This window comes from Barbatula barbatula (assembly GCF_947034865.1).
Source record: "Barbatula barbatula genome assembly, chromosome: 5".
Taxonomy (NCBI): domain Eukaryota; kingdom Metazoa; phylum Chordata; class Actinopteri; order Cypriniformes; family Nemacheilidae; genus Barbatula; species Barbatula barbatula.
The window spans coordinates 18,550,124-18,560,992 of record NC_136769.1 but is presented as its reverse complement, the minus strand read 5'-3'; the positions used below and the strand labels follow the sequence as shown (position 1 = coordinate 18,560,992).

The 10,869-nt window shown below is 38.8% G+C and overlaps 1 protein-coding gene across 1 annotated transcript in view; it reads right to left on the bottom strand.

The window, feature by feature from the left end:
* Positions 1-8,181: 8,181 nt before the first annotated feature.
* The window catches only part of col5a3a (collagen, type V, alpha 3a), a 55,699-nt gene continuing 53,011 nt past the window's right edge, over positions 8,182-10,869 (bottom strand). Inside the window, exon 67 of the mRNA XM_079457750.1 lies at positions 8,182-9,873. Within this exon, the coding sequence (XP_079313876.1) occupies positions 9,727-9,873 (147 nt within the window). The 3' untranslated portion in view covers positions 8,182-9,726. The remainder of the gene's footprint in view (positions 9,874-10,869) is intronic.

The following is a 10,869-nucleotide window of genomic DNA, read 5'->3' as shown; positions in this document are numbered from 1 at the left end:
TCATTTTATAGTGCTGGGCCTGATGGGATTTGTAGTTTCCCAACCATCTCCCGTTAACAGGAGAACCAAAAGAGGAAGAGGAACAACAAATCTCCTCACTTCCTTTTATAGTGCTAAGCCTGATGGGATTTGTAGTTTCATAAGCATATCTCAATACATACTGTATCATGGTAGCCATAGTTTCCACCAAAATAGTTCCTGTTGTACTATAAAATCATAATATGAGATCTTCTTCAAACAATGTAGGAAGCTGATATTGGAACATAGGACACCAAGACAACCAAACAACACTGGCTCCCATTGATTTCCATTGTACGAACACAAAACCACTGAGACGTTTCTCAAAATATCTTAATTTGTGTTTCTTCACAGAAGAAAGAGTCACATAGATATTCACGAGGGCGAACAAATTCTGAGAATGTTTTTTTTTTGTATACCGCAGCAGCTGTAATGAATACTGTGCATTGGTGAGCATTTTTTGCAATCTGATTCTCCACCTTTATTTTTGATCTTCTGGCAGACAGAGACTTTTTTGGAGAGTAGAATGTTTATATTTTTATGGCACAGACAGGCAGCAGCTGAAGTGAGGGGGGCGGTAAAGTAAATCATGTGGAGCTGCTGGGAAAAAAGTTACACACTAGAAAACTCATTTTAAATAAGAGGGATGAGCGGAACAGAGTGCCAATGTGATCCTGTGAAACTGCCTGGAATACAGTGCACGTTTGAAAGCTATTTCTTTCCATGCACAGCACCTGTGACAGGATCTGCTAAAACCAAATATTTTCATAATATTTTCATAAAAATTTAGTTATTGCTTTTCACAAGCACATATTTTGACTGTTACACAAAGTCACATGGACAATATATAACAGTTGGTCTTGTACTCCCACATCCTCATAGCACCACAACAGTAGCACATACACAATACCGGTCAAAAGTCTTTGGAGACTTACTCGCTGACTTATTTATAAAAAAGTAAGCTCATCAAAATAACACAAAGAGAACTATGAGGATTATGCTTCCATTCCATTATGACTGCTCTTTTTTATTATTTAGTCAAGCTGGCTTTTAACCGTCTCCCCACCAATGACAGTAACGAAACACAAGTGTTCACAATGTGTTTATGACCTACTCACACACCGCTTACCTCACACTTTCACTGCCGACCTCGCTTGACCATGCCCCCCTCTCCACAGTCATCCATTTCAAAGACATTTTTATTAAATATACCTGTATTAGTTTATATAATAAAAAAGTTTATATTTGCACAATTATATTTTTGTCTATAAAATACATTTCAAATATTTGAGCGTATAAAACCTTTTTAATACAATGAGAAACATTTCATTCAAGTGTCTAAAAATGTTTGACGAATAGTGAATATCCTACAAAAAAGGGTGAAACTTTATTTCATATTAACCCCAGTGGTACTGTAGTAACAGTTTGGATGAAACTTTGGTTAACATGGTATATAAATATAAAATTAAATTCTTAAGTATATAAACTTCATATAAACTCTTATATCGCCCTTCAGAGAGGAAAGTGCAGACTTCGTGAAGACCACAGTAAGTGAAAATGACACACAGACTGCGCCGTGAGAACTCCGATAGACAGACATGTGCTCGGGTCGTCTCATCTCATAGATAATAATCTGACACTGTCCCTGTTAGCGGCGCTGTCCTCGAGCTAATTCCATCTCTACCTTACTTCCACTGTTCCACTCCGTCAATGTTTGCTTTATTGATATTCACTTCAGATGGCACAAAGTCAGAGAAATCATTTCTCTCCTCCAAAGAACACATGATAAAGAAGATTGTAGCAGCCGAAAGGAAACTCATGCGCTTGTGTTCTCTCTCTTGTATCAAGTATGGAAATAGCTTGTGCAGTAGCATGTTAATGGCATTTGGACAGATGGGTTGAGACTCTCCACGGCAGCAACAGTAGCTGTGAATATAAATAGGCATTGCTCCTCAGTGTCAGAAATCTGTATAGGCCTTTATACAAACGTGTGGAAGAAAAATATCATGTCCTCTATTATTGACGGTTATACAGGAGTCTATGGTCCTGGGAGATGACGTTCAAGATCTGTGGGTTTTCTTAGACCACAGATGATGCTTCTAACACTCCATCCTCTCTCTCTCTGTCTCTCTCTCGGTCTCATTAATCTGAATATCTGTTTCATTCGTTCATTTCTCACTGTGCTATAATGAAAAGTTCAGGCAGATTAGAATCAACGTCAGGCTGAAAGATAGTAGCCGGGGTTATGATAGCGTTGAATGTGTAATGTTTTTTTATTTAGTATTCACTGCATGACTTTTTTGAACATTTAGTTGTTATTTTAGTTGCATTAGTTGACTGTCATTTATGTTTAACAACATTACAATTCTCAGGCCTTCCAACACATCTCTATCAAGCGTTATCATGTTTAATGAGGAGTTTTAATTGTATAAACCTATACAAAAGAAATATTACATATGGGATCTCTTTAAAGGTGCAGTTTTTGATTTACAGCGGCCACTAGCGTTTTATTATAGATTTGCAACGAATATCTTTGTCCAAACACGACGGTGGCTGCCACAGTACATAAATATATTCCGTAAGCTGCCACAACGCGTCTTCTCGTGTTGACAAAGGGAAGAAATCATGTGGGCATTAGAACGACTGTAGAAAGAGCGATGTTTTATTTCTTACATAAAATTTAAGATCTGTGGATTTTAAGTATAAAGAGAAGGATAAAAGTCTAATATTTTAAAGACTGTCCTGCAGAGACACGTTAGGACCTGTGGTACTGAGGCTTGTAGCAGAGATACTCAAAGATATATATGGAGATACTATCCAGCGGAGAGACGGTGGTGAGAAAGATCATCTAAAATCATCCCGAGCAGGTTGCTTTGATTCGGAACAGCATGTGAGTAACATTGGTTTTCTGTTTGTTAGAACCAAGATACGATGTTGTTGTTGTAATATGATATACTATAATATTTATAGTTTGAGCATCATTGTTTATCTGGAACCGCTTTAATATTGTAAAAATCCTGATACTAGAGAGAGAGAGAGAGAGAGAGAGAGAGAGAGAGAGAGAGAGAGAGAGAGAGAGAGAGAGAGGAGAGAGAGAGAGAGAGAGAGAGAGAGAGAGAGAGAGAGAGAGAGAGAGAGAGAGAGAGAGAGAGAGAGAGAGAGAGAGAGAGAGAGAGAGAGAGAGAGAGAGAGAGAGAGAGAGAGAGAGAGAGAGAGAGAGAGAGAGAGAGAGAGAGAGAGAGAGAGAGAGAGAGAGAGAGAGAGAGAGAGAGAGAGAGAGAGAGAGAGAGAGAGGAGAGAGAGAGAGAGAGAGAGAGAGAGAGAGAGAGCATGTTTTTACAGGGGAGAGGGAGAGGAAACGTGCGCTGTAGAGTTGTTTGTCCGTGTAGGGCTGCTGTACAAAACATGGCGGCGAATTCAATGCATGTAGGCCTGCTCTGTATGTAGATATAAATAGCTTATTCTAAGTTATAAGAAACATAACGGTTCATTATGTAAGGTCTATATACACCTTTTTGAAGAAGTAGTTTTGTATATTATATTGCATTTCTGTCAATTGATCCTGTTAAAACCCTATATTGTTCCTTTAAAAGAGATAAAGTTGCTACAAATATTATAAATGTCTTTGTTCGGTTGAACACAAAAGAAGATATTTTGAAGAATGTAGGACAGAAAACAGTTCTGGGGCACTTTTGACTATCATTGCCATTTTTCCTACTGAAAAGTATTCAATGGTGTTAGTCAATGGTGGCCAAGAACTGTTTCGATGTGATCTCAAGCATCTCTCATCAGATTTTCCCAAATTCAGATTATTTTACCTCTACAATCTACATTTATTATAAAGCTCCATGCCTACTCTTAATATAATTTAACAATTGGTTTCTGAAACTAAGTTTATATTTAAATTTAACACCACTGAGAACTCCATCAAGTCTACCCAACTGCAGTATGAAAGAGCAATGTCTGAGCAATACAAATTTCCTCTGAGAAATGCTGTCCAAGACTTAAATTCATTTGTGTTGCTTTTTAATTTTACTTTTAAAATCATGAACTTGTTTTGGAAATCTCATTCACATGAAATTTAAAGGCCGTCATTTCCTCCGAGGGCAAATGGAATAGTGCAATTATGAGTGATAAGTAATGGAGAATGTTGCAGATCATAACAGTATGGCAAATTTGACTGGGGGGTGTAGAAGAACAACACTGCAATCCAAGCACCTGAATCAGCTCTTTAAAATGCTGAAAGTGCGCTCGACCACTGCACACGTCTGGATTTACTGTATGCTTGGTTTATAACGCTCTTCTCCATCATTTGATCCCTTTTTGATGAATTACTGCTGCCATGATGGCCAGAAAACATACTGAACATGCTCGCATCTCAGTTGCAAGCAAATTCAATTTGCTGCATGCATTCCGTGGGCAGTAACAGCGCAGCTATTTTGCCCTGAAAAGAATGACAATGACTTCATTTAAGTTCTCAAAGTACACAATTTGAAATCTGCCATCTGTGCTCAGAGTTTTTAAGCCCGTCACCAGATGCCATGTGACTAATGAGTCTTAGAAAAAAACATCAAGACAACGATTGCCCAATCAAAACCACGAGTAAACAGTCTTTAATAGCAAGACCTATGATAGCAACTACTGTGATGGGTAGCAGTCTGTTCCATGCTTTTAAAGCTCCTTACAAAAGAATTTGAGCACAACATCTACAGAATTATGGAAGTATTTACTTAGTTGGGTCATGCTAACAGGTATGACCTTTTTAAAGAGATATTTCACCCAAAACGAAATTATCCCATCACCTTCATGTTATTCTTAACCTGTATGACTTTTACTTATGCAGAACACAAAAGAAGACATTTTAAAAGAATGTTGGTAACCAAACAACACTGGCTCCCATTAAATTATATGAAACGCAAAACTTCTTAGACATTTCTCAATGTATCTGCTTCTATGTTCCCAAAAATGTAGTTAACTCAATGAATTTGATGCAAACTGGTTGTGTTGACTCATATTTTTAAGTTAAATGAACTCAACCAGGTAACGTTCTTTACAGTGCATATGGGTGTTTCTGCAACTGAGGACACTTTTGACTGTCCAAAATAAAATAAAAAACCCTGTGTATTTATTTTAATCATCAGAGATCTGAAATACATATAATAGGGTCAACAAAATTGCAGTCATTCAGATTTTAATCTGAAACATATTTATTTTCATAATTGTAATTTAATATACAGGAAACCTTCAACATGTGCTGCGGTTAAGACATGTTACGGAAATGAATTTTTTGTTAAAATAGAAGCTAATGACAAGATCACGCTATGTGATTTTTGGCCGGATCTAGCTGTCGCAGACAGATTTCCAAGGTCTGCGACAAAACCGGAGTCACTGGAGTTCGTTAAGTATAAGCAGGTATGCAACTTGATCTGGACTGGTCTCGAGCTATCCCAGACGCTACGATATTTTCAAACCTGTTTGATATTGTGATCTCGGTTGTGTGTGACACTGGGGTTCTAATCCAGCCAATCACAGCGCAGAAGGTTTGCGTGGAGGAAACCAATACTGCTGGCATGTACTCATTAACATAACACAGCGTGTTAAATGGATAGTATAACAGACTAAAAGCTATTTTAAACTATCCTAAAGCAACAAGTCTGTATAATGGAATCTAGAAAACACTGAAAACCCTTCAATGTTTCACGCTCCATTCCAGTGGATGGTGTGACAGCACCACCAACTCATTTGCCATCCGCCTTCCAACTAGAAGTGTTCACGATGTGGAAGATGTTTTCGCTGCTGGTCCTTGACCAAAGTCTTGTTTGTTAGTGCACTTTGTCTGCGTTGTGTAGTGTGCGAGCCGCTACAACAAGAAGATGAAGGATGACAAGAAGCCTTGTTGTGTAGTGTAAGCGCCATAGCAATTCAAGTAGTCTCACAGTCCCATGGTGTCAGCTCGGCTTAATTGGTAGCTATTAAGTTCTACTACATTCGTTTTGACTCTTAGCGTCTTAACATACATGAATGAAACAGTAATATACAGTTATTTTCAAAGTGAAGTTCAAACAGAATTACTAAACTGTATGGTAAGGTCACAAAATACATAATGTCAAAGAAAAGAGGATATTTCCCTTATATTTTTGGGATCTTGGGAGAGGTATGAAGTGTCCTAATCTGTCATCAATGTGCTCATGTGGTAATTTCTGTTTCCATAGAAACTAGACTTGTTTATCTTTGATAAAACTTCATTATGAAAGCCTTTTTTCATTTAAGTTCTCACCGCAGTTCTTACAAAGTTTGGGACAGGCACGTTTACTTCATAAAATATACAAAAACATTCACAATGCTGTAAATTAATATATTAAATAATTCCAATTGAAATATTGTAAAATTGTAATTCAATGATCTTATTTTACATACAGTATCTTAATATTGCAACCAGAGTTGTGGGACAATTAATGGTCTAGAAACACTAAAGCACATTGGCTGAACTTGTACTAAAGGATCTGTTTACTCAATTACTCTATCAGATCACACGACGTCACCAAGAGGCCACATGATAACAGAATTAGATGTGGAGACATAACAACAATATTGACTGTCTCGATGCTTCTGAGCCAGAGGTCTCTGAACATCAGCAATGTAAATCAGCGTTTTTACGACGTAAGGAACAGGCCAGCAGTCAGCCTGTGCTGAAACATGGCACCGCTCGCATTCAGAGTCAGTGCAATGTCGCGTGTGAAGAGGCACCTACACTTCATCGCTATTCTCCATCAGCTGCGGGGAGTGACCTTTGCTGGCGGAGCGTTTAAGATGGTTAAAATTTGATTGGAATGAGGGAAGCTAAAAGAGGAGAAAATCTTTCTTTTTTTTCATTGATGCTGACCTTGAGAAGTGTCCCATGAGGATAAGTGGCCTTTTTATCCCTAAGAGACGAGGAGAAAGGACAGAGTGAGAGCAGTCGGATGGCGTGTGAACGATATATGAACAAATGGGAGGTTAGTAAATGCAAGTCTGCGTAAATGTCTAATTTAAAACATGAAATGAACATAAATAGGCAGAAGATAATGTGCCCGGATGTAGACTTCTCAGTGTACTGTATAAATAGACGACTTAAAGTGATAGTTCACCCAAAAATGTTAATTCTGTCAGGATTTACTCATACTTGTCATTACAAACCTGTATGACCTTCTTTCTTCTGCAGAACACAAAAGAAGAGATTTGAAGAATGTCTGTAACTGGCCCCCATTCGCGCATTGATTTTATGTCTATACAATAGAAGTGAATGGGGGCCTGCATTGCTCAGTTACCAACATCCTTCAAAATATCTACTTTCGTGTTCTGCAGAAGAAAGAAATACAGGTTTGAAAAGACATGAGATGTCAGAATGAAACTTTTTGGGTGAACTTTCACTTTTAAACCAAATATTGAGTGCTTGATCAGAAAAAGTCTCTTTGCATACTTGCGAAGATTACATTTCAAGCACGACGATTGAGCAAGACATACATTTTTAAGAGTGGAAAAACATCCCACATCTGTTATTTGCAGTCACAGGTGAGAGATTGCATTTCACTTCTGAATATCTGTTGTAGTTCAAATGCGATAATAAGGTGAATCTAGACGCGCTTGTTGTGCCAACAGCAAGAAGGCAATTTATTCACTTTCAAGAGGAGAGCCGGTATTTCTTCCTGGTTTCCATCGTTCGCGCGCTCATAAATAATTGCAGAGGTTGAGAGGAGAAAAGAACAGCGCATTAGCAAAACAAGCCGCAGACGGGGACGAACGAAGGGGAGGTGAGCAGGTTTGCCAATTCCCTCCCTTATTTCATTGTGTCCCTCCGCAGATATGGTTAATTCTCCTTGGCTCACTTTCTAATCCAGAGTCATTTCATTATTTACGCACACGTACACATAAAGGGCTGTCTGCTTCCTCTTCTGCGCTCGGTTCCTTCTCCTGGGGACGGAAACAAAAGTTAATTGAAATAAATGAACTGGGGAGTGAATCAGAGTTGATTACATCTGTGAGGTAGGAAGTGATGTTGATTACAAGCGCAGAGAGAGCGAGAAACTGTGGCTAATGAAGAGACAAGCTTGTCTGTTGCTTTTAGACAAGACATCACCGTTCCTCTGAACCTCTCCAGAAATGACTTGCACTCTCAAGACAATGGAAAGGTCTCTTTTAAAATCTTTTAATTCACAAATAAAACCGTCAAGCGACAGATTATTGTTCTCATTCATACATTAGAATAACTGTACACTATGTAAAAATTGGTAGCACAGACACTATACACAACAGAGCTCAGAGGTCAAGCTGGGAGGGATTCTTGAAACATGTTTTGTTTCCTTAAAAAAGATGTAAACTGTGCTTCTGTATTTGGTCTTTGAAAACTATCGGTTAACACTAGATAAGCACCATATTTCTTTCTTTCTGATAGTATTTTTCTCTATAGGTTTGTTTTACTGTTAAGCACCACATGTGTCCTCCCTTGACCTGTCCCCTGAGAAAACAAATTGACAATACAAGGGCAACACAAACAAATCTCTTTAGCACCACAGTATAGCACATTCTGAACATAGCAAACAAGACAACGTATCAACACATGTACACAGCAAAACAGCATTACAGACAGTCCGAGGTTGACAACCAGGATCTCAAACTGATTGTGAATTCATATGAGTTCATATTAAACAAGTGTTATTTAGTAAATCCCTGCAGACAAAATGATTTGCTGATCTTAGTTGACCTGACCAGTCCCCTAAAACCATCACGTGACGGGTGGGTGGCATCTAGGACAAGCAAAGCAGTTTTTTGGGGGGTAGGCTCTTCAGTCTGACATCACTCGCTCACATCCAACAATTTAATTCTCATTCATCACCAAACACGTATAAAGCAATTCAGCTGTACACTAGCACCATGGAAACATGGATCACTGACAAGCAAACATACTAGGCGGCCCGCTAACAAGACAAGCAGCTTATAAGTGAGCGGACTACTTTACATATTAATAAGCAGCTGGGCTCCATTTGAGTCATGCACACGAAGCGCTTTGCGTTTTGAAAAGCTGCGGCCTTATTTAACATTGTTTATGTATGAGCATACAGTGATTAAAGATGAATAACACTGCGAGTTTGATACGACGTGGAATATTCGCGGGGTGGTATTTTCTTCTCAAAACTGGTAAAGAGGTATAACTTCTCTTAGGCTAACATCGCATTTCAAACCAGGCTGGAAAACGTGGTTTTGAATATTTACTCTTCAGAGGTGAAGCCGAATCCCTCAAGTGGCAAATTAATTTAAAATCAGAGCTATCACATAAACAAGATATGCGTGGCACAGACGGCGAATTCAACAACTGCGCTTTGGGCTAAAAAAGGTCTGTAGCACAGATAAAAGACGAGCACAAAAAAAGGGTTGTTTTCCGACGTCAGGTTCGGCTTGAAACAGTTCTTTGAACTGTAGTGGGTTCACGCCTCATTTTAATCCACAGGTAAGCGGAGTATAAAGCGAGACAAAAAATAACAATCATAAAAGAAAAAAGATGAAAGAGTTCCCTTTGAGAAATGTGCACAGAGGCTGGCACTTGAATAGGTATGTGGGTTTATAGTCCATCAGTTGTTTGAAAGTCACAAACCCACCACTTAACATATTACATAATAAATATTGCTCTTGATTCTTCAGTTGGTAAATCCTGAAGTGATGAGGTGTATGGTGTTATCCAGTAAAACAGACTGGTCCGACATGGAATCCGAACTTCTGGTTGTTATTCCCAAAGTCTGACACGGCCACATCTATGATGGGAAGAAGCTCTGATCGTGGCGAGTCGATCTGCAGCACTGTCCTTTCTTGACCCTTGCGTGTCTGTGAGAAAAATAATAGATTAGAGCTGAAAGAATACTTTGCGTTTTATAGCTTATTTTTGCTTCGGGATGAACTGCCGAGTGTATCCCTGCGAGGCTTTGCTACTGGATAATGCATTAAACTGCTGCTGAAACAGGTTTATTTTGGTGCTATTTTATAATTGTATTTTAGATTGTTTTTAGTTCCTCATGCGGTTAATTGGGGGATTCATTAAAACTGCAAGAAACCAAGTCTGAGTGCTTTTTCTCTCTTTCATTAAATAAATGATATGACTGATGTATGTGGATGCCCAAACATCACAGTCATGGAGTAGATGCTTTTTGAGTATTTCATTTTAAAACCAGTGTCTTGCTATAACAGTTTCACTGTTCTAAGAAGGCTATCCACAAGTTGGAACATGGCTGTGGGCATTTGCTCCTATTCAGACACACGAGCATCAGTGAGGTCAGACACTCATGTGGGGCGATGGGGTCGGCTCACAGTCTGCATTTCAATTCATCCCAAAGGTGTTCAGGTCTGAGCTTTTTGTGCAGGCCACACAAAATTCAGTCATTGTGATGCGACCACATGGAAGCTGGGTTCAAGCCCATTCCAACGCCGTTATTATTTCGCTCATACCTTGTATGTAACAAAAGTTACAATTCGGCTGAGCGCGAAGACTTTCAGGAACGGAATTCGGAGTAAACGAGTTCAAAGTAAGGTGATGAAAATAAAAGCACAACAGTCAAGTATTACAAGTAAAAGTTGCTTTACAGTGGTAGACTCTAATAATAACAAAGAAATGTCCCTAGTGTTCAAGTCTATAAAAAACATTTGAATAAAGGAGCGCTAAGAGCAACATTATACACAAGGTCAAGGACGCTAGCAAACATTCGTGGACAACAACTAGTAAGTATTGAAGCACGTTTTACATTGTTTATCGTGGGCATAGTGTCTGAACTTTTGATCATCCCATGTATCCAGGGGTGGAGGCGGCTCGCATGAGCAGTGGACCGG